Source organism: Pogoniulus pusillus, chromosome Z, assembly GCF_015220805.1.
Source record: "Pogoniulus pusillus isolate bPogPus1 chromosome Z, bPogPus1.pri, whole genome shotgun sequence".
Lineage (NCBI taxonomy): Eukaryota > Metazoa > Chordata > Aves > Piciformes > Lybiidae > Pogoniulus > Pogoniulus pusillus.
This window is the reverse complement of record NC_087309.1, coordinates 70,355,195-70,383,089: the sequence shown is the minus strand read 5'-3', so window position 1 is coordinate 70,383,089 and position 27,895 is coordinate 70,355,195. Positions and strand designations below refer to the sequence as shown.

General features: G+C 40.1%; 1 protein-coding gene across 1 annotated transcript in view; it reads left to right on the top strand.

The window, feature by feature from the left end:
* Positions 1–2,412: 2,412 nt before the first annotated feature.
* The window catches only part of PRUNE2 (prune homolog 2 with BCH domain), a 191,897-nt gene continuing 166,414 nt past the window's right edge, over positions 2,413–27,895 (top strand). Inside the window, exon 1 of the mRNA XM_064140915.1 lies at positions 2,413–2,481. Within this exon, the coding sequence (XP_063996985.1) occupies positions 2,446–2,481 (36 nt within the window). The 5' untranslated portion in view covers positions 2,413–2,445. The remainder of the gene's footprint in view (positions 2,482–27,895) is intronic.

The window sequence follows — 27,895 nt, the reverse complement described above, 5'->3', positions numbered from 1 at the left end:
TTACTCCATTGTTTTTGCAAGATCATATTGATTTCTTACTTAGCAAAACATTTTTAGTAAATCTCAACTGTACCTCTCAAATTACACAGCAATTCCTGTATCGCAGTACTTAAGTTTCAGGCTGCAAGTATGAGACTCTGCAAACCTGGTAATCTTTTAAGGGACTACAGACTGAATAGGAAATCTCTGACAGAATTCTGAAACACAGTGAAGTGTCTCACAAGGATGAGTGTTCCAGTAAATGAAGTAGAATTCTTTTTTTACCTTTTTTTTTTTTTTTAACTGTAGAACATTGTCATTTGTAATGCTTTGCTTCACATCATTTGCACTGTGCTTCAGTCCACTCAAGTACTCTAATGAAGATTTACATTTCAAATTTAAAGGGTTGTGATACAGATTAGGACTTTTTTTTTTTTCCACTCTCCAGAACACTTTGAAACAGGAACATATGACTAGGCAGCACAGACTGATCATGACAGGCAACTCAGTAATAGGATCTGCAAGGTATCATGCAAGAATTAACAAATCAAATGAGAGAATTACACTCATAAGAAAAGGTTTCTTAATAAGGACACAAGAGCTTTTAGCTTTTACAGTAATATCTTCAATGAGGTGTAAAATAATACACAAGAGAAAAAGATCACATATCTCATAGCACTTAAGTTATTAATAATTAGCCATTGCTAACTCCTCGGTGAGGCGTAACTTGATTGGAATAATAAATCTGTACTACTCAAGTTAGTTATTTACAGCAGGCAAAGGAAACACACCAGTGAATACTAGTGCAAGAGCACTGGAGTAAGTATGAATTCTGCAGTTTATCTCCTGGTTTGCTCTTCATTCATTTCATGACCTTCCATTGACTTCCACAGTCCTGGAGAGGGACTCCAGCTCTTTGAGGTTTCACATTATTTCTCTGTAAAGTGGATACTATCCCAGAAGCATCCTTTTTTGAGTTGTGTATTTGAATACATACGAAATATGACTACAAGGTCTACAGTCAGAATAGAACCCGTCTGAAGTAAGAGGCAGTTTCTGGAGCCTAAATTGTGCATGCTGGACCTTGTGCCACTGTGGTAAGGAGTCCCTGAAGTGGTCATTGTCTCTGAGCCCAGTGCCCGTGAGCTTTCTGTTGCTGAGGTTTGCTAACTGTAAATTGGAAAATGGAGAAATACTTGCCTAAGGACCTAGAGCAGCCACTAAATGATGCCTGTTACTTTGAGATCCTGAGATGAGTCTTAATGCCCTCTTTATTACAGTCAAACACAAAATCACAGAATACAGTGGGCTGGAAAGGACCTTTAAAGGTCATCTGCTCCAACCCTTCTGCAGTAAGCAAGGACATCCCCAACTAGACCAGGTTGCCCAGGGCCCCATCAAGTTTGACCTTGACTGTCTCCAGGGATAGGGCCTCCACCACTTTCTTGGTCAACCTTTTTCAGTGTTCCACCACCCTCCTAGTAAACAACTTCTTCCTTATGTCCAATCTAAACCTGCCCTAGTTTAAAACCATTGCTTCTTGTTCTATAGCTACATGACCTTCTAAACAGTCTCTTAGCAGCTTTCTTTTAGGCACCCTTCAGATACTGGAAAGCTGCTGCAAGGTCTCCCTGGAGCCTTCTCTTCTCCAGGATGGACAACCACAGTTCTCAGCTTGTCTTTGCAGAAGAGGTTCTCTGGCCCTCTGATCATTTTTGTGGTCCTCCTCTGGACTCTCTCCCATCAGGTTCACCTCCTTCTTGTGTTGTGGGCCCCAGCAAAGGCCACAGAATGCCAGGTAAAGTCTCATGACAGCAGAGTGGCAGAATTCACTCCCTTCACCTGCTGGCCATGCCTCTTTGGATGCATCCCAGGATGTGACTGGTCATAGGGGCTGTAAGTGTGCAGTGTCGGTTCATGTTCAGCTTCCCGTCCACCAGTACTCCCAATTGCTCTTCTCCTCGGCTGCTGTCACATAAACCCCCAGGCCATATTTATAATGGGGGTTGTCCCACTGGGGGTCTGCACCTGGCCGTGTTAAAACTCAGGAGGTTCCCCTAGGCCCACTTCACCAGCTTGCGCAGGTCCCTCTGGGTGACAGCCTGTCCCTCACGCATACTGACCGCCTAACTCAGTCTGGTGCCATGTGCGAAGTTGCTGAGGGTGCGCGGGCACACACTCGCCGCCTGAAAGGGCCTGACAGGTTGCGCAACCCGGGGGGGGGGAAGCGACCTGCAGCCCGGGACGGCGCTGCCCGCTCCACCTCTTGTACCGCGGCCCGGCCATGCAGCTGAGTTCCGCGACACTCCGCGGAGCTCGGCGCTGGCCTTGCGGCACGACTTGACGTCACTGCCCGCGGCGGGTGGGGCGCGGCGGGGCGGGGCGGGGCGGGGGCGAGTCCGCGCTGCGCAGCGGGCGGCGCAGGGAGCGCGGGGCGGCGGCGGGGTCCTGCTGCCGGCCGGCGCCATGGAGGAGTTTCTGCGGCGCGCCCAGACCAAGCTGGTGAGTCACTGCGGGCAGCAGCGGGCGCGAAACTTCGCTCGACTTCTCGGTAATAGAAGTAATCTACCGCTGCCGCGCAGCCCCGGGTGTGGCACCCGCGGATGCTCCCAAAAACTTCTGGGAGCGTTTGAGCCGCGCAGCAGTGCGGGCAGTGGGGAAAAGATGGGGGTTGTGACCTCTGCGTGGGGACCGAGGTGTGTTTTGAGGGTCTCTTCTCATACCATGCTACCCTCTACTGCTGAATAAGGAAGGCTCCACGTTGGGAATAGGCGAACACATACTTGACAAGCGTGTAAGGGGTGGTTCCATGCCGTTCTTGGGATTGTTTGTGCCTTTGTCGGCACTTGAATTTGCATAGTTGAATGAGGGAAAAAATGTGTCAGAAGTCCCTGAAAAACTGTCTCTTGTGTAGTCTGAATGGTACTGGGAGTAGGCGATAAGTTTGGATGAGCAAGACCTAACTGGGGAACGTGTAAAAGTGGTCGAGGATGTCTCTCATATACCATAGGTACCAGTATAGTGTTAATAGTAGTTAATATTATGTTAGAAGTCGCAGGCATAAAGAGGTCCTGTTCTCGAATAACTGTTGTTAAGGTTGTGCTGAAACCACGGTGGGTTTATTTTGTTTACAATGATCTGGGTCCAAATAGCAGTGTTTTTTTTTCCCCTCGTTCGGTGCAGAAGTAGGATGGTTCTAAGAATGAGCTTGCCCTAGGCTGGCTTGTTTCTAGTTGCGAGGGCTGTTTTCTCTGTGCAAAATTTGGTTTTAGAGTGGTTACCTTACATGGGCACTCCTCCTAGCTATCTTAACTGCAAGAAATACGTTCAGTTATAGGACCAGTAGCTTCTTGGTTTGCCTCTTGTTTTTGGGTGCTTGGGACCTATGAGCTTGTAGGGTTCCCTCCCTATCCATTTGAGAGTTGCTATACATAGTTAAGTGTGAACTTTGTTGATAATTAGAAACATAGGGCCTTCCCGGTTTTGTAGACATGTTGTGGATCTCTAGAGAGTGAGCAGTCATAAACCCAAGATTCTCTTTTTGTGGTGGCCATCATTATCTCTATGTAGTGGTTTGTAAAGAACGGTCGTTACACTGCCTTTTGTTGTCGTGCGTATGCTGGAAATCACAGAAGTGAGGCATTTTTTAGATGTCTGGCAGACTAGAAGAGAAAATTAATTCCTTGGTAGCTCCCTTAACACTTAACTGTGCTATTAAATGTTAAGTGTAAACATGAGGTGTGTCATCTTGACCTCGTGCCAGCTAAGCTGGTTTATGATGTGTTTTTAGGAGTTTGTAAAGTGTTTCCTTTATGTTTTCATGTAAACAGATTAAAGTTTGGTAGCCCTGTTAAAAGATACTGCGTAAGCGCAGTTGCAGTTACTTTGTACATTTTTCACACCAGCGTTCCATAAGTTTTAACGTTTCAGCTTGAGATTTGGTTTTAATGCGTCTCCTGCTCTACTACATCAAAAGTGGTTTTACTTAATAGACATTAATTATGTTAGGATAGCAGTCCCCTCTGGACCATTAGTAAATAGCAAGCAGTAAGAACAACTTGTTTTCTCTACTAAAAGCTAATACTGCATTCATCTTTCTGAATAGCTGTTGATAATTGTGAGTTATCTGGAAAATTGTAGTCTGAGGAGGCCCATGGTTGATAACATTATTTCTCTAATTTAGAAGATGCAGAGAACACAGCAACTGAACAGTAGCCCATTCTGGTTTTGCAGTTGCACGGTCATGTCAGCTGAGCATGTCTGGGGAAGAAGCATCTGGAAACTAGTGGGTTTAGAAGAGACCTTTTTGTTTCTCCTGACTGCCTACATCCCACAAAATTGAAGACATCACTTTCATTTTTCTCTCTTAAGTCCCCAAAGTATCACCCTTACTGTGGGGAAAGTCAACAACCTGCAGAGGCGAGTCTGCTCAGCAGCCACACGCAGTAGAAATGCACTAAAATCCTCTTAAGTCTTACAGATTAACTTCGATTTGCCAGTTTACTTTGTACCACAGTAGCCTGAAAAAGGTAATCCAGAGTGATTGAAGATTTGCTTTTTGCGATGCAGAAGGTTAATGCTGTGTTTTGCTTCCTGCTTGATCAAGCCTTTTTTTTTTTTTTTTTTTTTTTTTTAATCTTTCTTCATTCATGAGGTAGCCATAGACTGACTTGAGGGCAAAAGTGGGGGCTGTGTTTGTGTTGCTCCTTGTGCAGGGTGAAGCTGCTGGGGTAAATGGCTGATAACTAACAAGCTGCTGTGCGTTGCTGTAGCTGTATCTGTGCAAGATGCTTAAAGCCCTACAGATACATTGCAGAGTCTTGATGATGTCAGTCTTAGAGTACTAGTATTTCACACCATAGGTAATCTTGTTTGGGTAAACTGATTACAGTGCATTGCCTACATAAGTACTACTCAGCATGAATAAAGGAAAATTTTCCTTGCTTGTGAACAATAGCTTCGGAAGAACAATTACTCCAGACAGCACAGCAAAACCTGTTACTGAAAGTACTTCATCATTCATTTTGATCTGGATTTAGCCACAACATGAATCAGAACTGTTTTTCCACGTGAAGCAAATTCTAGTCTCAGAATATACCGCACAAAGGACTTGTGTTTTTGTTTTCTGAGACTCTTGCATCATGTACCTTCATTGATTGTTAAAAATTCTCTATGTATTGTCTATTAATGATGAAGTCTCTGTTAGACTATTCTTTCTTTAAGAACAAATATTTTTGCTTTTGTGGCTTGTCCTATAGTCATGTAGATTTAAAAAATATATTTATAATTTTTGAGAATCCAAGAGAAAAATATGGTAGAAGGCAGAACATGGCAGAATATAAAATAGGTACTGGCATTTTTGAGCATTTGCAGTTCAGACTTGCAGTGTTTTTCCTTCAGTTTTTCCAAAGTCTAGCAATGAAGTGAGAATAGGTGAGCTGAGCTGAGACCGGAGAACCTTCTACACCAGTGCTCTATCTTGCTAAGGCAGAATTACAAGAAGTAGAATATGCAGGTCTTCTGGTCATGTCCTGAAAGCTTAGATCAAGATGTTTATTTGAGCTACCATGTTAGTCATGGCTAGAGACATCAAATACATTTGACTGTATTTTGGGTTGTTGTGTTTTTTTTCTGTTTCTTTCTTTCTTTGTTACTTGTTTTGTTTTAAAATCAACTTGCTGGATTCCACAAAATCCATGAGACAGTGAATTTTACAGATTTATCATGTGCTTTTTGAGTGAAGCAGTATCCCTTTTTGTTTGCTTTAAACCATCCTCACAATTGTAGTGGGCATTCCCTAGTTCTTATGGCTTGAACAAATATTTTTTAGTTTACTTTCTCTATGATTAGGAAAATATTACCATATCCCTCTTAATTCCTCCCAGACCTTTCCAGGTAGAGGTTTTCTGTTTCCCCTTCTTACACAGGCACTCTTCTATCACTCTCCTCATCTTTATGGCCTCTCTCTGAAGATTTTATAATTTTATTAACCCTTTGAAAGTCGGGGAGCCCAGAATTACCTGTCATATTTAAGGCATAGACGCATAAAAGACTTTGGCAGTGGTATTGCAATGTTTCAGGTTTTTCTATTTTCTCAAGACTTCTTCATATTTTGCTTACTTATTACTTGTCCTGCTTTGCTGTGAGAAAGCATTTTTCTTTTGAAATTGACACATGATTTTTTCAATCCTGCTTAGTAATACCCATTAAAAAATGTACATATCTCTGTATGGTACCTAATTATTGTTATAAAATGGAGATGGAGCTGTTTCTTCACTTTTCCCCTAATCTCTGCTGGTTGACCTTCGTTTTTACTTACAATTATTATGACCTAGTCCCTCAGTGTCATGAGTCCTTTCTGCAATTTTTGTAACTGGTTTTCAGATTTGACTCTCCTGAATAATCCTGTATTGTCCTCAGCTTTTGTCACTTCATTATTTGCCTGTCTGTCCTACTGGAAGTAATATTATTTATTATTTATAGGTATGAAGAGCTGCCCATACCCTCATGGAAAAATCTTCAAAAATATTTTTACTTCATTGTGTTCCTGTCCTTTGCTTCCTTTCTGCTCTTTGTTATACCATGAGAGGATTATGTAATTTTTTGTTGATGATTTAGTTCCTTTACTAGTCTCTAGGAAACATTTCAATATTTTTTGAGAACCAAATACAGTGCATTGAGCAGCCTGTCCTTCTCTGCATACTCCTTGAAATATTCAAAGAACTTGAAAAGATTCTGTATGAATCTTTTAAACAAAACTTGCTGTTTCCATCTCAGTATATTATTGATATGCTTGATGGCAATTCAGTTGGTCTTTTTGTGGGTTAGACTCTTTCATGGTCAGCTTTACTCGTAAGTGGGAGAGAAGTAATTGGTCAGCCTATACAGTATTTTATATAGTAGAAAGAAAAATTATGCCTTCAGTGATGTAGCTCCAGAATTATCAGAATTGTTACTAAAACATTAGATGTGTTAAATGGAGAAGTAAAAATTCAGAAATTATTTCTTTAGTAATTCACTGGTGTGAAATACTGTGTGCTACATGAGGCAAAGTGTTATTTTTTACGTAATCTCATGTGCTTCAAACTTTTTGCAGTGAAGCTGAATGACTTTGAGAAGGTAAGTGAAGGGAGTCTGGCAAAAAAGAATCTGCAAGAATTAAAAAATAAAGAAAGAAAAAGAGAGAGAACTCCCCCTTAGAGATAGTGAGACAGTGGCTTCCAGCCAGTACTTTTTCCCTGGCCTGAGGTCTGTGCTTAATGGAGAGCCTAATGCTTCATATACTGGCTTCCAGGAAGTCAGAGAGGACAGAATGAGCTCTGGTAACGGCTTAATGTTCAGATGATTGTGAGATATCCCCATGCTGCAACAAACTGCTTCAGACTAGCAACTGAAAGATGGTCTTTCCTCTCCGAACAATAGCAAATTAACTGGAGAAATAATTTTTCTCAGTGCTGTGTCATCTTCAGGAGTTAAGAGCATTTGGGAAAAAAAAAAAAAGCCCTGAACTCCTTAAAACTTCTATTTCTGGTAGTCCTACAGTGCTAGATCAATGCAACACCTGACAGAGTAATACCCTGAGCAAGTAGGGAATTATGCCTGCCCCTAGAGAGATGTGCCCAGTGTAAAGTTGTACTCTGTGACTGGACATTTTCCAAAGTGAGGGCCAGGCCTCAAACTAGGGAGATGCCCTTGAGGTAAGTGAAAAAGGCTTCCAAGGCATTGCTTTGATAGATATGGAAAATTAATGTGGTTCCTGGTTTTGAGGCAAAGAAGTTCAAAGAACAGTTGATGATGATGGCATGACCTGAGCAGATTTAGGTGACCACAGTTTAAAAACAAGCTGAGTCACTTATGTGTTTACCCATATTGCCTTTGTTTGCTTATCTGGAGTCTTGTTCTCAGTGATAGGCAGTGGTTACTTTGAAAGAAAGATTTGATTTAGCTTGAATAAAAGCATGGTTTTACAGAAAGACATTATGCAAGCGAATTAGGGGTTAGTTTCCCAGAAATTGCTGAACTTATCCAAGGAGATGGGTGAGAAGAAAGCATTAAGACAAAAGATCAAGTCTTAGCCTCTTCAGTATCTTCTTTGCATTAATCTATCAGCACACAGGAGACTCAACTCCATTTAGCAGGGCACTTTTAGTATGTAGAGAATTAAGAGTACTGCTAATGATACTGGCTTTAGTTGGAAAACCCATATGTATAAGTTGTACATACACCTAAAAATGTTGCAGAGTCAGAGTCTTACAGCTTATTAACCTTTTGTTCCTTAAATCACTACGAAGAAACCAGGTACCATGTAGCTGGAACTTCAGAGTCAAGGTTCATTAGTAATGTGGAAAAAAGAGTAAACATTGCATTGATGTAATTCTCAGATAAATATTTAAACAAAAAATGTTTGTGAGCAGTGATAAACAGTAACATTAAAGGACTTGCAGAGATGGAGTGAAATGATCAGAAAATATATTGGGAAAATCTGTTGAAGATTAATTACAGATCTTAACTCAGTATGCAGACAAAAATCTGTGAGCATTAAAACAGGAAGATGATAATGGGAATGCCACTGTAATGCATGTAAGATATGCTTGCAGGGAGGTGTAAGTGTTAAAAAAGGCAATTTGGCATACAGTCTTCATATCCCATAAAAAGGCAGTAATAGACCAGTGTATGTTTATACATATGCTTAGAGACCTTTTTTCTGGAGAGTTATGTCCAGTAGACTTACTCTGTCTCCTTTTAATTGTTACGGGGTTTCAAGTAGAATGCTTTCTTCTAATTTTGGGTACAATGTAACAAAAAATATTCCTTAACTGGAGGAAGAATTTAGGGAATCATAAAAAAAAAAAAAATCAAGAATTGACTTCCAGGGAAATACAAGTGAACAAACCAAAATTGTATTAAATTATTCCTCATCTGAGATATGGGAGCAGTCTGAGTCTCTGGGGTACTGAAAGCAGTGCAAAGAAGGAATCATTCATTCATGTACATATGTATACATAAGAAATGGCAGAGCAGTCAGCAGAGGCCTAATAAGAGGAGAATATTTTGTGATAATGAAGCCTTTCCATAAAAGTAAACCAAAACAGAGCTTGAATCTGATAAACATAAATAAGACTACTTTAAAACACAACCTGCTGTTGTCTAGAAAACACATTGAGTGATTTAATGGATATACAGACTACAAACTTGTAGCAGAAACTGGTAATTAAAAATATTTTTCCTTGATGGAGTTAACTTGGCTTTGGAGGACAGAAATAACACTGTAAAATGATAGCCTATATACCTTGTCTTTCATCAGCTCCAGGTGCAGTGGTATTGTCTCCTTTTTTTTTTTTTTAAAAAAAAAAAAAAAAAGCCACATTGTAGTGGATTTTCCATTGGTAGAGGCAAAGTACCTCAGATTAATAAAGATAAAGCCAAATTGTATCCTGAATAACTTACTGGATATTGAATAATTGTGTGAATAGCTGAAATACTTTGCTTGTTGTTCTACATAGAATTGAATTCCAAAGGCATTTCAGAGCAGTATGGATGAATTTGCTAGTGTATCAGGATACTCATACTGTTATGTAAGTGTAATACTGAGGTATTGACCAGGATCCTGATGCTGTTGTGCGAGATGCTATGCAAATACTTCATAAAAGATTGGTTCAATCACTTTCTTTGAAAAAGTCCATAAAGTAGGCTGGAAAACACAAGAGGAAGCAGATGAATCCAAAGTAGTATTAGAGTGGCACAGGTAGGTGTGATAACATTTATGTAACCTAGTATAACTTACTGGCATTTTGGTAAAGGATAACTTTGAGTAGGAGTTAGAAAAAGGAGGAAACGAGAAGGTCTGATTGCTCTTTCTGTTCCTCTGCTATTGAGTGGCTGCAGATAAAAGTTGACATTTCATTATTGAATAGGCGATAGGCTAATCGGTGGGAAGACTGAAAACATTTCAAGCAGTGACTGGCTTCTATTTGACTTGGTGGGGCAAGAAGAGAAAGGAGAGAGAGGTGCTTGTATGGACAGCAAATGTAGCAGGATCAGAGATACAGACTAAGGGAAGGCTTTCTACAGCATGGTTCAGGAAATTGCCAGGTTTTCTCTGCTGAAGCCAAATAACATCTGTGTGATTAAAACATTAAGCGGTGGTAGCCAGAGTATTAGCTCCGAGGGTAAATAGGAGAGGCTAGTGAGAAAAAAACAAAACAAAACACCCCCAAACATTTGGAGTTTGCAGTATGCAGGATGCGTGTGTCTAAACAAAACGTGATGGAAGGATTACAGCTTACCTTTAACTGTGCTGTGTTAAAGCATACAGCGAAATTATGCCAGGAAGGTGGAGAGAAGGTGTGGGATTTTAGTATGAAAGGAGCAGCACTGGAGTATCACTGAAGTTCCACTTGCCAGGCTGCAGCCCTGAGAGGGATCAAGCTCAGAGTCTAAATGACTTGATGTCATTGCTGTTACATGTTTTTTTTTTCACAAAGAAGACAGCCTGATGGTAGCAGTAAAAAACTGCAATGATGTCATTTGTTCTAATGAGATACAGAGATTGCAGCACAGTAGGGACAGAGGATGGAGGCTGGAAAGGTTAGGAACATTTCAGAAAACAATGACGTGCAGATGATGTCAGATAGTTCTTTTTCCTTGTTTACTGTATCATTTGACAGTAACTGAATAATGTGTAATAGACCTAATGTGCTGGCTCAGTTCCATCTTGCACAGTCATAACCTGCTTTTGTACATTTCCCTCTAGCTTCAATTTAATGGTCACCTTACATCAACTTCTGTCTAGAGCACAATGAGATTTTGCAGTGTATCTAATATGATTTACCCATTGTGTACTATTTAAGAAACCTTAGTTTTGCAATATGTTGATAGCAATAGTTGTGTTTATATATTTTTGTAATTGGCACAGTTTTGTTTCTGGTTTTGTTTTTTTATGTGGAAGTGCCTCTCTGTACAATGCCTGACACTAACTAACCAGCCTAGCTGGTGAATCAGCTTTTGACTGAGTGGTGACTGTCTTGCTGAAGTGACATTTTCTCTCATGGTTAATCTTATTTTGTTATATTGTGATACAAAGCATAAGAGTTATTATACTTAATATATACTTAGTTGCCTTAATCACCGTAGTGATTAAAAAAGCCTGATCTAAGATGATTTGGTAGGGAAGAAGAAATGTCTGAACTGCTTCTTTGGATACTGCCATGCTTTTGTAACTCATGGAAATAAGTGGAGGCAGTCTAGCTGGTGCTGACAGGGAAGGGTGTATGCTGCTTGTTGAACTTTGTATGCAGTTCTGCAGTCAATGGCATAGAAGGGAAAACAGGAACTTTTGATTTTGCTGCCTTTTTTTTTTCTCTCAATTGAGAGCAGAATTGCTCCATTTGGAATACATTTGTCACTTTCTGAAGCATCCATAAATCATCAACTTTTAAACATTTGGAGGGACCATCTATTCTAAATAGAAGCAGTTGGCAAATAATCAGCTGAATGACTCAGCATGCCTTCTTTTACTTAACAAGGGTTTTAACACTCAAAGTCATTTGCAGGCCTGTCTGTGTTACAACTGAGTCAGATGAAGTGCAGTCATAGATTGACTTTCTGGAAGAGTATGCTGATTTTTTTTTTGACAGTGCATGTATGCAGTCCACAGATGCATGTTTTCCTAGCTTTCTTACAGATCACAGAATCACAAAGAATGTTAGGCTTTGGAAAGGACCTTGAAAGATCATCTAATCCAACGTCTCTGCTGAACAGGATGACCTAGAGGAGACCACACAGGAATGCATCCAGGTGGATTTTGAATTTCTCCAGTGAAGGAGATTCCACAACCTCTCAGGGCAGCCTGTTCCAGTGTTCTGTCACCCTCACAGTGAAATAGTTTTCCCTTATGTTTACATGGAACTTCCTATGCTCCAGCTTGCACCTGTTGAGGTCACCCCACAGTCTCTTCCAAGCTAAAGCGACCTAGCTCCATCAGTCTCTCCTCTTAAGGAAATTGTTCCACTTCCTAATCATCTTTGTGGCTCTGCACTGGACTGTCTTAAGAAGTTCCTTATCCTTGAACTGTGGGCCCAGAACTGGGCACAATAATCCATATGAGGCCTTACTAGTGAAGACCAGAGCAGGAGGAGAACCTCTCTGGACCTATTAGGCACTGCCCTTCTAATACACTGCAGGATGCCACTGGCCTTCTTGGCCACAAGGGCACAATGCTGGCTTGTGGTCATCCTATTGTCCACCAGGACTCCTAGTCCTGATAAAAAGCAGTTCCATGCTGCTGTGTGTGGAATTTGTTCCCTATCTTGAGAATTTGGTGAATGCTACAACTTCATCTCTGGCAGAATAAGCAAAGCCAGTGACTTCCTTTATTCGTTACTGCACTAAAATATCTATTCCAGGTATCAGAGTGGTACAGGTTGGAATTCTAATCTTTCATCTCCAAAGACATAGGTGAACTCTCATCATAGTTTAGATCACGTGTGAAAATGAGTTAAATGATCTCATCTTAACAGCTATTTGTTCGACTCTCAAAATGTCTGCAGTAATCAGTTGGCAGGTTTTGCACAGCAGAAGAGAATTTCTGAGGCTGGATCTCAAGTCTTTGGTTGACCTGTTTTGCAAAATTTGTGCAACAGTTACTGGTATGAGCCTGTCTCAATATCAAAATATTGAGCCTTCATTTAAAAAGCCAACCAACCAAAAACCAAAATGGTCATCCACTTACCTCTCCCCATGCTGTGTGAGAATTTGCACCACTTAAAATCTCATGATCTCAAAATAAAACTTGCTTGCAACTTCTAAATAAAACATTAATTGTAGTTGAAAATGTAACTGATCTAAAGAAATACTTTAGGTAAGTATGAAGTCTGTGAAGTCTGCTTGACTGCTGAAATCTTGTTTCTCAGAACTAGAGTGAGTTACAATATATGGCTTGTTTATGGAGGCAGTTTATATGCCATTTCTGTATTGTCTCTCTGTTCCTAGCGTTCCTCTACTGAGTTGTCTGTAGTGACAGAAAACGTTGTTTGAGAAACCTTGCAGGATTTGTACTGAAATTTCCCCCCCCAACTGTCTGGTAGAACTTAGGTGAGATTCTTTTCATGCTGTTGAATGCTATGTCACTTTTCTGTTGGGTTTGGAATTAAAGTTCTGCTCTGTGTTACAGTGGTGAAAATACAGAGTAGTGCCAGTTCTGGTAGCGTTAGTTTGTTTATACAGAGAAAAATAAGAGGCTGGCTTCACTGTGCTAATATGGAGCACTAACTATAAGAATGGAAAGATAGGCTGGAAAAGGTGAAAGGGGTAACAAAAACTTGCACAAAATTGGAAGTTTTTAAAAAAAGTAACTTTAACAAATATTACAATGTATTTAAAGAAAATACATTTAAAGAAAAGGGATGAGCATAGATATTGGGGAAAGGGATAAGCGCAGATATATACAAAACCAGATGGTGGGTGGAAACAGATAAGGCTTGACCACGCAGCAAACGGCTCCCAGACAGTAAAAAACTCTCCACTTGAAGGAAAATGAAAGGAAAGAAGAGTGACTGGGAAGTTCCTGCCCCCCAGAAGAGTGGGTAGGAAGGAAAGGAAAGGGAATAACACAATCAGATTGCTTCCTCTGGGGTTGAGTGATACCCACCTGGATTGAGTTCCACCTTAGAGTCCATCAGTTAATCCTTAACCCACAACACTGTCGGAGTTCAAGAAACATATGGGTGACAATTTTAGTCATAGGCAGTCTTGAAAAGAGAATGGAGTTGGACTCAGTGATCCTATGTGTCTCTCCCAGCTTTAGGTGTTCTATGACCTTGCTGTTTTGAGGCTAAGTGGAATATTATAGTGAGATAAATTAAATAGTTGGTCTGTATCATTCATTGGTTTGCTGAAAGGGATAAAAGGCCAAAATGTAAACAGTTAGTTCCTCTTTTGCCTTCTTCATTCCTAAGCATTGTATATATGTGCTTCCCCTTCACTCTGCTCTAATCTCTCCACTAACAAATAACAAGTAAGCTTTGCTGACTGTCTGTCTGGGAAAGAGAGGGAGAGAAAGAGAGGCTTTGAGCCCCTTTTGGACCCTTTTTTTGTCTGTGAGGGGATTTGGATTTCTGTATTATTTCTAATTTGTATACAGTTGTAAATACTTGTAAATGTGTGTGTAAATTTTATATATTCATATATATGCACACACACATACTTCTAAGTATGTATATATGATTGTAAATTTTGCTTTGCTGTAAATACAGCTTTATCTTGCTTCCAACCTGCCTGAACTGGTCTGGTAAATTCAAATAATGTGTGTGGGAAAAGTTTCTCAACCTACCACAATGACTATGAAATACAAGGAGATTTTAGGTCTTTCTTTGGAGCCGAAAGAAACACAGTAAACACATTTTTGCAAGCTTTTCTACAAATTCTAAAATAGATCTGTTCTTCCATGTGGCCATATTTTTGCATGCTCTTTTGGGTATTTTCAAGGCTGAATGTTAGTAAGTATGCTATTAACAGATCAGTTCAGAGCATCGCAGGTTCTCAGGAAAGCATTTCAAGTCAATTGACTGTAATTTTTAACAGGAAAGAGAGGCTGAGCTCCATCCCCCAGAGACCTGAGAAGAATCCACAGCTGCCAGTAAATGGAACGGGTGACTGGATGTCACCTACGCTGTACATTGGTGTAACTGAAAGATCATTTATCTTCAAGTTAAAAAGATTCAGCCATTGCAATGGACTGTTCTTTTGTGAGAATCCAGAGAAACTAAGGAGTGGCATGTTTTCTAATTCAAATATCCTTCTTCCACTCCCCTCCTAAGACTAGCATGACATAGAATTTGTTTAGAACATCCCTCAACACATTCCTGAATGTTTAGAAAGTAACTATTTTTTGTGATAATTTGATATTGATAGATGATAGATAAAAGAACTTATTGTGTACACTGAGAGTTAAAACCTTTTGCTGTTATAAGAGAAACAGCCCAAAGTGTGTAAGAATAGGTTACAGGTAAGGCAGAGGAATCTTCCTGTACTTTCTGTGTTGTTACTGAGTACTTCAGTACTTGCACACCCCGTTCTACCCCTGTATGTTAACTGACTATTATTTTGAACAAGATTATGGTCTGACAATTAAGCTAGGAATAGCTTGCTGGAAATGATGGAACTTTATTTGAAATGAGTGGCGAATGAGAGACAGTCAAGGCCAGGGAGTGGGAAAAAAAATAGAAAAAAGGAAAAAAAAGAGAAAAATGCAAAGTAGAATGACAATATGAAAGATATTATCTATTGAATGCAGAAGTGTCCTGTGTGGTGTCTGGTTCTGTCAAGAATATATAATCTTGAAAATGTGACTTGAGTCTTGAAAACTCCCTCCTTATGCTTACATTTTCTTTCTCCGATTTTTAATTGCTGTGGTTAGAAAGATACTGATTTCAGGGGCCCAGTTTTACATAATTGAAAATATTTCTGAGGGCATCTAATTAATGAAATCAACATGCAGAAAATTTAAATAGCTTAAACCCACCGAGCTTTAGTAACTAGGCTTCTTTCTTGGCAAGCCTTTATATAAATTTGCCCTTATAAATTTGACAGTTGCACTGGAGTACCAGAAAGTAGTGCAAATCAAGGCAGCCAAGTGTCAGTTGGAAACACTTGGGTGTTTTCAGTTACAGAGAGCTGGGCTTTCCCCTTTTTCTCCTCTTCTGCCACTAAATGGTTTATAAGAAGAAAAGTTTTTCTCTTAGTTCTGAAGAAGGAAGTCTGTGCTGAGCTGCAATGCTGTCTCTGTTTTTGACAGGGTGGTCTGTTATACTGTGCTTTATATTAGCAAAGGCTATCTAGTCTCTATTTCTTAAAACATGGTCATTGTAGGTGCGTCTTTTGATGTGTCCCTGGAGTAAAGAATGATTGAATCTGATTTTAGCTTTCTGTCATCAGCTCTTTAATTACAGGAATTAGTGCCAAATCTTTGAATTGAACTTAGTGGGAATAAAAAGGAAGATGGAGAACATTAGTGTAATGTGTTCTTTTTAGCTATTGATAGTCTGCAAGTTAAAAGGTTCTGATAGTCAGTCAGGTGTGATGTTGATTTTGTCCCTGTCCTCAGGCCCTCATAGCTGCTGTACCAGTAAACCAGTAGTAGGGCAGGAATGGAGTTGGATATAATTAGTTCTGTAGTACTGGTAGTGAGAACTACCAAACAAATAAAAGACTGATGAAAGAAATGTTTACAGTAGGGGTGGAAAACAGGATCCCTGTCTGGTTTTACACAGCTTCTATGTTGGGCATTAATTCTTGAGCAGGTATTCCTTATATTTCAAGTCTCACAAAGGTTTACAGCAGTAGTTCTCTTGTATTCCAGGCTAGTAAATAGGAGGATGTGCAGATGCTCTGTCCTACTGAGTACAGCCAGCATGTCCACATGAATATGTACATGCAACCACCAACATGTAAAGTATCTAAAGTTCATACCTATGAACACTGTGCTACAGAGATGTTACATATCTAAATTTGGTTTCTTCATACAAATGCTTAACCCTCAAAAATGCAAAATGTGGTATTATTTTCAAACAGTGGAAGACATTTAGGAGTGAAAAGTCACCCTCTAGTCACTTGGAGGTGAGAGGCTAAGTTATAGTCTGTACAGAAAAGTTTGAAGAGAGGACAAAGTATCTTTACCGAGATCAGTAACAAGACATTGAGTAAGTAGCACTAGCACACCTCAGCACTTTGTGGCAAAACTAAAGATATTTTGGAGAAAATTGGAGAAACTAATATTGTTCCAGAAAGCTGCTAACCTTCGTGCTTTTTCTGAAACTTTATTTTGGGGTTTCTGTTGAGTTGTAATTGGTGTTAATGTCAGATCACAGAATCAACCAGGTTGGAAGAGACCTCCAAGATCATCCAGTCCAACCTAGCACCCAGCCCTATCCAGTCACCTAGACCATGGAACTAAATGCCTCATCCATTCTTTTCTTGAACACCTCCTATGGTATTGTGATAATCACTTGGACTTAAATAATGTTTAAAAAGGCACTTTTTTTTTTGGTCTGGTAAACAGTAATATTTAATATCTGGAAACGATACCATACTGCTATGTTTGCTTTGGACAGAATTTCTGAAATGCCTTGTAATTTTTTTTCCCCAGTATTCTTTGCCATTCAGAATGTTTATGCTGCGTCTCTGGTAGTTCAAGGTTTGGTACTGACTGTCATGTTACTGCTATCATTTAGCCATGACAGATGAAGAAAGTGCCTAGACAAGGATGATTCTGCCTTCTGTGCTTTGTTGTTTCCAAATTATTCAGACTTCCAAATCTCATTATGATTTTTTTTTCGTGAGGAGTTACAGATTTTCTGAGGAGTCAACAGATTTTGTAATTTAAATGTTTTCTACTACAATTTCTGACTGGTGGTTTTTATGATGAAACCATCCTGGGAGGAGAATTCCATTCATGAGGAGCAGTAAGGTATAGATTCCAATTAAGTGTTACAAACTTTCCCCATGTTGTGCATTTTCAAGTGGCATTTTAAGTTGGGTTTCCTCTTATTGTTACACACAGCTATCACCTTCCATCACATCAATTTCACAGACTAAAGGTCAGCAGAGTAAACCCTGCAGTTTTTCTTGCTAGTGTTAAGGATGTTGTAGAGGCCACATGCTTCAGAATGTATGCTTCATAACAAAACAGGTATTTTATATCATGCTCTTGAAAACTTGTATGTATGTTGCTGCCTATATATCTTATATACTATTTTCATATTTAAAGAATTAAGTACAAATTAAACTATTGTGGTGGTTTTAGAGTTAATATTCTAGCTTTATTTGAAGATGTAAGTAAAGAATTGTATTGGGTATAGAAGAAGATTAGCTAAGTCTATACCATTCTGTTTGTCTGCTGGAGTAGTGTATAATCTGCTGTGTAAACAGTTTTATTCCCCTTGCCTGACTTCTGCACTAACTTTGGTTGAGTACGTAACAATTGGGGCTTTCCTGGTTTTCTCACTGGGGTGGGGAGAAGAAGGTGATGATTGGCCCCTTCTGGGCTTTGTCCAGGGGGAATTTCTGTGTTACTTCTAAATTGTAAAAATCAGTAAAAAATTCTTGTACATATGCATTGTATTACATCCTTTTACATTTTAGCTTGCTGAAAATATATAACTTCACTTGATTCCAAACCTTCTGGGCTAGTCTGGTGATTTTATTTAGAGGTAATTTTCAACCCACCACGACTTTCTATTTTGATGCTAATTGTGACACCAACTGCCATAATTACTAGAATCCTGGTTCCCCAAAAGGATTGAAATAATTACAACGTATTTGAAAAGCTGATTTTAAAATCACAGGAACGTGATATTGATGTGACTTTGGCAAGTGCACGTGGCTCTCCTCTGATAGTCATAACTGTTTTTATAAGTAGACCTCATTCTCAAAATTTGCTTCTCATCTATTGCTGTACCTGTAGTAGATGACTCAGATCATAAAGCTTCTGTGTCTTGGTCCTTGTATAAATTTAAACATCTTACAGTCTGTTTGAATATTTGTGTAGTGGAATTTCTCAAATCTCCTTTAAGTCACTTTTTTCAAGACCTGATGTGCTGAAGTTTTAACTCAGAAGTGGCAAGTATATGCTGGTATTTATACATATAGGCATATGTTCAAATATGCCTGTGGATAAATATGTTACTGTTACACCTTATTGTCTTTAGCTGCTCCTGAGAAAAAAAATACTGTTCCACTTAGATGGCAGTAGAAGGGAAAGAATTATGTTGTGTTTATTTCTAACAGACTTTCCTAATTCCATTAACACTGAACAGATATCCTTTCAACTGCAATACAAGGCCAGCACATGCTTCCCATATAAGGGAAAGAAAGTTCCACATAGCTGTTCCTTTCATTCTTTTGGTGCAAAATGCCAACATGACATAAAATGCTGTGCAGTCTTCCTCTGCTCTGCTGAGATTTATGCGATTAGGTAAGCAGAAACAAACTGAAGGCATGTCAAATGCATGTCAGAAGACATGTCCTGCATCTGGTTTGAGGCAATCCCAAGCACAAATACAGGCACGGCAGTGACTGGCTGGAGTGTAGCCCTGAGGAGAGGAATTGGGGATGCTGGTGGACAGGAAGCTCAATATGAGCCAGCAGTGTGCTCCTGCAGCCTATAGGGCCAACCAGATCCTGGTCTGCATCAGAAGTGTGGCCAGCAGATCAAGGGAGATGATTCTCCCCCTCTACTCTGCTCTTGTGAGACCCCACCTGGAGTACTGCATCCAGTTCTGGAGTCCCTGGGACAAGAGAGATGTGGAGATGCTGGAGCGTGTCTAGAGAAGAGATATGATGATCATCAGAAGGCTGGAACACCTCTGCTATGAAGACAGACGGAAAGAGTTAGGGCTGTTGAGTCTGGAGAAGAGGAGGCTCTGAGGTGACCTTCTTGTGGCCTTCCGATATCTGAAGGGGACCTGTGAAAAAGCTGGGGAGGGACATTTTAGGATATCAGGTAGTGACAGGACCAGGGGGAATGGAGCGAAGCTGGAGGTGGGGAGATTTGGACTGGACATGAGGAGGAAGTTCTTCATGATGAGAGTGGTGAGAGCCTGGACTGGGTTGCCCAGGGAGGTGGTTGAGGCCCCCCCCATCCCCGGAGGTGCTTAAGGCCAGGCTGAATGAGGCTCTGGCCAGCCTGATCTAGGGTAGGGTGTCCCTGCCCATGGCAGGGGAGTTGGAACTGGAAGATCTAGAAGCTTCTTAATGACTGAGCAGTTCCAACACTGCCACAAAGGAGCCAGGGACTATCTTGAAATTTCTATTCCACCTTAGTGAGTAGAACAGACTTTCCCTAAGGCTCCAGGCTATGTATTTGTAAGTGGGGCAAAGCCATTTTGTGGCTAAACCTTTCCAAATTTTCTGATTCTCCTAAATGAATGAGTTGCCCATAAGCATCCTTGTGAAGATTTTCCTGACTGAATTAGAGCCCAAATGTATTTGTATATAGTTGTGGGCAGGGCTTTTCCGGAAATAAAATTAACTACATATTTTATATTCCTGCCTCACTAATTGCCCCAACTAAATCACTCTACCACTGTTCTTTCACTTTACCAGTAGAAAAATGTGTGTCTGGCTGCTGTGATCAGTCTTGTGTATCATATATTCTGTCTTGCATACATCCCTTTTGTGTTTGTGGTTTTGTTTTGTTTTGTTATTGACTGGTTGGGTTTTTTTTCAACTCCACCCCCAGAGGTTTAAGGAATTCTCTATGGAAGAGGTGACTATGAAGGGATATTTTGCTCCTAGACTTTTTAACCTTCAGAATCACTTTAAGCAAGTTTAGAGCTCTGTGTTTTGGTAGAGGTAGGGTATTGGCCTGATGTAAGCAGATCATTCTTTGCTGCTTGTGGTGTCTCTCCTTATCTTTGGACTTGTAGTTCTTAGCTACAGCAGAGACAGAAGTCAGTGGGTACTCCTTTTTCTAGCAGTGTGCTCTTCAGTTGAAAATTAACTTGACTCTTGAGGAAGATCAAGAAAGTCTCTGTGTGTGGGAGAGCATAGTTATCAGTGTTTTCCATAGATTAAAAATACGTCATTGTGGGTTGAGTACAGAACTAGAAGATACTGTTGATCTGTTAATTGAAAAGTAAAGTATTTTAATTGTTTGTTTGTTGCTGGTTTCTTTCCTGGAATATTTTCTGTCTTTTAAATTAGCTAGGGCAGCAGGTTTGCCAAGGATGATGAATTGCTCGTTTTGGTGTTAGCTAAGGGGATTCAGCAAAACTATATCTGAAGAGAACTATATCTGAACAGTCGTTGCTGTCTTTTTTTATGTGCTAGTTTGTCCATTTATGTCTGCTGTGTCATCCTGCTTAATGAAGTGATTGTGAAAAACTGAATCAAAATGGATGAAACTGAGCCAAACTTAAACTCTTCCCAAAAGTATTCTAGGTTCATTCATTGTTTTCATATTCTGTTGACACATTTTGGTTTTGACAGCAATGAGTAGCATGTTTTTAAACAAATTGGTTTATAGGTTTGTAATATAAACAGTGCTTCAATTGACTTAGTCAATGCACTTTATTCTATTGTTTTCTGTAATTTTAAAGCAATAGTTCCTGTGTTTATACCATGAAGCTCGCCTGTAATATTATATATTCTCTGTTTCTGTGGTTCTTCTTTATGTAATGTATCTTTCATAAGATTTTTTTTTTAATTATTGTACTAGCTAAAATGTGTCTGTGCAATCAGTAGGCTGTTCACTATTACAGAAGTTTTCACTCTGTTCAAAGTGAGGGTTTTTGTTAGCTACAGTGATGATCTGGCTATAGCTCTACATGGCAAGAATGTGTTTATTATATGGTGGCTCTTGGCAGATCTCAGCTGTGCTAGAACATTACTGTGATGGCCAGGAGAATTAACATAATTTGTTCCTTTTATTTTTTTTTCCTTCCCCTGTGGTCTTAGTGTGTTGAATTTAAAATATGGTTCAGGTCCACGTGTTCTACATCAAAATAATAATGTAAAGTGGAGCTGTGAATCATACAGGCAATAATATTCATCCCCATAAATACTGTTTGCAGTATCAACATCTGTATGTGAGTTTGAGGTGTCATTGGCACTATACAGAAGGACTAATGCAGAGCTCCTACCCTAAATATGTGGCCTCTTAGATTTTTGGGGGAATCTCTGTAGTGGGTACTGTGGTGCTCTGTGGGACTATAACTGTTGCAGTACTGAGCTCTGGGGTGCAAAAAGGAGTGCAAAATGCAGATTCAAGCATATTCCCACCTATAGATCTTTCTCAGCTTGTCCCAGACATAGGAGGCATGATTCCACCTGCTGATAGATTTTTTTTTTTTTTTTGCTTCTTCTGGAGGATGTTTTCAAAATTATTATTATTTCTTCCAGTTACTTTACTACTTTTCCATTATCAGTTCTGCAGGACAAATACCAAGATTAGATTCAGTGTTCTGCCTGATCCACTACTTCTATTAAGAAATAAGTCCCTGCTCAAACTTTTTTTTCTCTGAAAAATCTTACATCTTAGAGCAATTTCATTTTTTTTCCTGAAACCTGAACATGAAATTTCAGTTTCTTACCCCTTTCCCATTGACTAGAAAAAGAGGAATTTTTTCATTAAATTAGGACTAGAGTTGCTTTACTTCAAATAGGAATATTTGTTGGGGTTTGTGTGGTGGTGTGGGGTTGTTTGTTTGTTTTGTTTGTCTTCCACAGGAGTGTATTTTACCTGTTCTGTCTCATTAGAAGAAAAACTAACATGTGCACAGCAAAAACGGATGTTTTGGATTACTACTCTATATTGCCTTTCAGCACACTTTAATTAAAGTGGCATTTGTTTGTCCTATAATACCACCATTCCCTATTCGATGTACTGAGCAAGCATCAGGGTGACAAGATAAGTTGCTTTGTTTTGTTCCATATGTCTCCATTCCAAATTTTCCATAGTTTTAATTGGTTCCCTGCAGAATAACATTTACAAGCATATGGTATGGAAAATGCTGACTGCATTTGTTATCCTATATTTTAGTACATTGGTGGCACTAGATCACTAAGCCTTTAAATGTGATTATGATGTTATTTAATGCAGTCAATAGTGTGCTTAAAACACAGCAAAAATCTGCAGTAAGCCAAATGATATCAAGGAAATATGTTTGGATGCCTTCTTGGTGCTTCGGGGATAGATGGGAAAGTCTGGTTCTGGGCATTGCTTATGCTGAAACATACTTTGTCATGCAAGAGCCCTTTTGAAAGGTCTGTGGAGGCTGCTTGCTGTCACAAGAAGAATATGCATAAGAATGTGGAGTGCAGAGAAGGGGAATTACATGATGCCTTGAAGATTATTGATTTCTGAAGAAGTGCATTGGTATTAGCTGATTAAATGAAATGCAGGATCAGCCCTTGAATCTCATGTTTTTGACTTTGGAGATACCAGTGCTTTGCACTGATTCTGCTGTGGCAGGAGACAGCCAATCTGAAGGAGAACACAAGTGACTGTGAAGACCTTAGTCATCTCAGTGTGTGTGAAAGTGATTTCAGCAGTATAGGCGTATGCCTTTTCGATTGTGCTGGAAGGGAGGATATGTTGTGGAGAAGAACGACTGAATTGGATTTCTTTCTGAGACACTTCAGGAAGTGCTCAGTAGATCATTGTGTCAGTGACTGTTTTGGATTCCATGAGCAGATTGGAAACTCATATGCAGTCCAAAATATCATGGAGATTTCTGATCTATGGATTATGTCCTTTGTGCATGGGTTCAAGAGGTACCCTATCCCTTCTAGCAAGAACCCAGTCTAACTGTTGTGGTTTAAGAGCTACCAGGTGGGTGGGTGGAAACCTGAAACCCCTAGGTGGGTGGAAATCTGATGCCCCCTCCTCCCCCAACTCTGGTGGATGGGAAACGCCAGGGGAGGGGTTCCCCAGGATATCTTGTTCCCTCTTTTTCCTGCCTAGTCTATATAAGGGAGAGGATTTTTGCAGTTCACTCTCTTGCCCTTCACCTCCTTGCCTGCCTGAGAGCTGCTGACAGCATGGTTGTGCCTGACACGTGCTCTTGGCCTACCTCCATGTGTTGGTGTTACAGTTAGATGGTAAAAGATGAGGTGCCGCGAGAAATAGACACACATACACTGTTACATATTGTAAAGGTAATCTACTAACGATATGATAATAACAAAAGAATATCCTGCCTAGCACAGCAGTAGCACAATACTTGCAAACATGCCATCAGCCCCAATAGATGAAGTAGTACACAGTGGAGCATAGTCCGGGTTTGGAGATGGCAAGGTACCAATACTTAGTGGATCCCTTCCCTGACACTAACGTTGACCAAAATTGGTTACTGTGCCGTGTCACAGCTCCAGGTGAATTATATACTCTCTGCATCCTGGCACATAGGTCAAATAGGCTTCAGGATGCAGGCAGAGCACACTCTTAATAATGTAGTGCTAAAACACCATGTGCTAGTTGGAGCCTAGCTGGAATGGGTTGGTGAGAAGACTAGATTACAGGCTGTGAAAGGGAAACTGATGGGAAGATGATTTTTATGATTTCATTGTTTGCAGGGCTACTTGTTTGTCTTGAATCACTTAAAATATAGTTCATATTGAAAAGGAAACTGAAGTTTATGCAGATCCGAAACTGAAAATGTACCTACACATAATGTTTGAGTGCAGTATGGTCACAAATATTATTTACAGCACACGGTTAAAGATTTAGAAGAAATATTTAGGTTGCAAGATGATAAAGATGAAAACAGAGTAATGCTTGCTTATCTATTATACATGTAAACCCAGAAAATTCAGTCTAATTTTATGATCAGTAATGCTATTTCTGCTGGGCCTGGGCCGTCGGCTCACTTCGGGGCATAGTTTCCTGTTTAACTTGTCCTATTTGACTTGGTGTGTATCACCTAAGGGCTACAGTCACTTAAGAAACATAAAGCTTAACTCCAAAGGCTCTTGCACAGCAGTGTCAAATGCCTCTTAACTCCTGGTAAATTTATTCTCAGATTTGCTGCCTCCATTTTAGAGAAGAAGCAAATCTTCTCAAACAATGAAATCACATGTTGTAAGCCTGTGACTGAGGCAGGTAAATGAATTGCATTATTTGAGTTCAATTCCTTTGCCTTCATCAAAAACCCATAATCTTTTTTCTACAACACACTTTCTTTGCTCTATAAATCATTCAGCTTCTGCAGTGTATGATTGTTGTGGTTTAGACCCAGTGGGTGACAGAGTGCTGTGCTGTGCTGCCACTTGCACAGCCCCTCCACCTCTCACCCTGCTTCTGCTTTCTCCCCAAGTGGGATTGGCAGGAAAATAAGGGGCAAAATTCAAACCTCTGTGGATTGAGATAAGGAGAGTTTAAGGGAGCAATGCAAAGAGTGAAGCAAACAACACAAATAACAATAGTACAAATCAAGTAATATGTAGAGTGAATGATCTAAAACTCGACCTGCTTGCCTGATGGGCCATCCCCTTATATGTCAGACATGATTAATGGTATGGAATACCCCACTGGCTGTCTCAGCTGTCTGTCCTGGCCATGGCCCTTCTCAGCTCCACCTGAGTAAATTAACTTTATCCTAGCTGATGCAAGCACAGTGGTATGCAGGATTGTTGGTACCAGTCACCTCCTGATGCACCACAGAACCAGTATAATGTAACAGAGACATTCTGCTTCTGAGGTAAACATGCTTTTAATTCCTTTGTTTTTAATACCTCAAGAGACATCCTGATCCTCTAATAAGACAAACAATTCCTAAAGGAGATTAATGCACAAGACTGATAGACATACCAGTCTTGCCTTTTCATGGCAAGTGACAAGTGGGGAAAAAGGAAGAGGAATTGTGTAACTTGATTTGAAAATTCAAACGTATACTGTGACTGACTTTGGGCACCAAAGATAACCTGGAATAGGAACATAACTTGTACTTTTGCAGAGTTGTATTGCTGTATGCTGTGTTGCTGATACTCAGCTATTAGGCGAGAGCACAAATTCTTACTAGAACATAATAATTTGAACAACAAATGTGTAAATACAGCATAAAACAGAGGAGAACTTTGATTTTTACTTAAGTAACTTCTATGATAGAGAATCCTATTGACAGGCTATCAAAGTACTGCTGATTCAAGCCTGAATAATCATTGTGCTGCAAATGTTTTCCTTTTTCAGCCATATGAGAGTATATCTATCTTGTTTCAGTTTGGCAGAAAGAACAGTGTTATGTCTTTACTGAGCCAAAGGTCATTTAAATAAGGTTTTCCCTTCTTCACTTTGTTTATTTTGTGTCTTAAAGGGCTGTTTCTTTGATTCCCTTATGCAAAGAATACTTTGTATCTGACAATATATGTGACCACAGATGTTTGGTTTTTTGTGGTTGGCTTTGTTTGTGGGTTAGTGTGATGACTTCGGTGTTAGTTGCTACTCCCCTACTTTGGAATAACCCAGACTAGACTCAGCAGCTCTGGAAATATAATGAAGCTTTATATTTACATCTTAGCACAATATACAAGCAGATGTTTACAGTATATACAGTTATAGACAGAAATATACAAGGTAAAAGGTAATACAGAAACAGAACTCCCCTCCCAGAAACCTGAGTCCCCAGGAGGGGCTCTCAACCATCCTTCCACCTTCTTCCCACCCCTCTATCTTACCCAGGACGTTGCCTTGTGCCCAAGGAAGATTGGAGGGTCGGCCAGGGGAGTTAGGAAGCAGATGGATTAGTCACATAGATGGCAGGTTAGGTTAGAGAGAGAGGCTGAGCCCCAGAGAGACAAATAGCGACTCTGTTATCTATATTTATGTTCTTGTTCTTATACATTGCAACAAGCCTATGAGTGAAGTAGACATCACACTGTTTCCTTTTCACAGCTTATAATCTAATTCTTACCACCAAAACAGGCTCAAACTAGCACAGTCCACCCCTGTCTATTTCAGCCAGACTATTCCTGAGAACTTACTTGCCTAATCTAAAACAATATTTACAATAATGAATATTAGAAGTTCAGTTCACTTTTCGTTCTGGCTATCTCAGATATAGGTGATTCAAAAGCTCAGAAAACAGCAGTTTCTCTCCTCACAGATGAGACAAGAACAGGGACTCCCAGGTGACATTGGGTTCATGCTCACATATTGTAAATTGTCTTGTAGATTGTGTCTTATTGGATGCTGATATTATCTAGAACAGAAAACTCCTAACAGCTTGTATTATACATTTTGAATTTAAACTCTTAGCTAAGGTTAGATTTCTCCGTGGAATACACTGGATTTCACCATTCTTCTGCATTACCCAGTAGGTGTGACCATGACCTTCAGCAGACACCACTCCTCGGACAGGTTTCCCTTCGCCCGAAGGAGAAAATACCCAAACAGTTTTCCCTAACAGATTCTTTTCACGTACAACAGGAACTTTATCACCGTCTACTGTTTGGACCAAGTCTGATTGTGCTGGTCCTGCTCTGCTTACAGAACTCCTACTATTTACCAACCAAGTTGCTTGTGCTAATTGTTTGTCCCAGGTTTTCAGAGTTACACCACCATGGCTTTTAGGATGGTTTTTGGCAAACTGGCTCAATCTTCCCTGAAGCTGGTGCATAGTAGGGTATGTGGTAGATACACTCAATACTGTGCCCTTTGGCCCAACTTTTCACAAGATTGTTCTTGAAATGAGTGCCACTGTCTGACTCGATTCTCTCTGGAGTTCCATGTCTCCACATGATCTGTCTCTCCAAGCCAAGAATGGTGTTACGTGCAGTAGCATGTGGAACTGCTTGCCAGAACGAGACTGAGGCAAAGTGATGTAGTCAATCTGCCAGGCTTCACCATACTTGTACTTTGACCATCTCTCACCATACCATAAGGGCCTGATTCGCTTAGCCTGCTTAATAGCAGCACAAATGTCACAGTCATGGATGACTTGGGTGACAGCGTCCATGGACAAGTGAATTGACCTATCACGAGCCCATCAGTATGTTGCATCTCTGCCATGATGTCCAGATGAGTCATGGGCCCACTGAGCCAGGAACAGTTCACCTTGGTGTTTCCAGTCAAGGTCAAGATCAGAGTTGGTATCAACTTGAAACATCTTAGCAGCTTGCTCTGCCTGCTGGTTATGTTGATGTTCCTCAGTAGCTCTGCTCTTAGGCATGTGTGCATCTACGTGCCACACCTTCACTGGAGTTCTCTCCAGCCGTGCATCAATGTCCTGCCATAGATCAGCACACCAAATAGGCTTTCCTTTCCTCTGCCAACCATTCTTCTTCCAGTCTTTTAGCCAACCCCATAGAGCATTGACTACCATCCACGAGTCGGTGTAGAGGTAAAGGATAGGCCAATTTTCACATTCAGCCACATCAAGAGCAAGTTGAACAGCTTTTACCTCAGTGAACTGACTGGATTCTC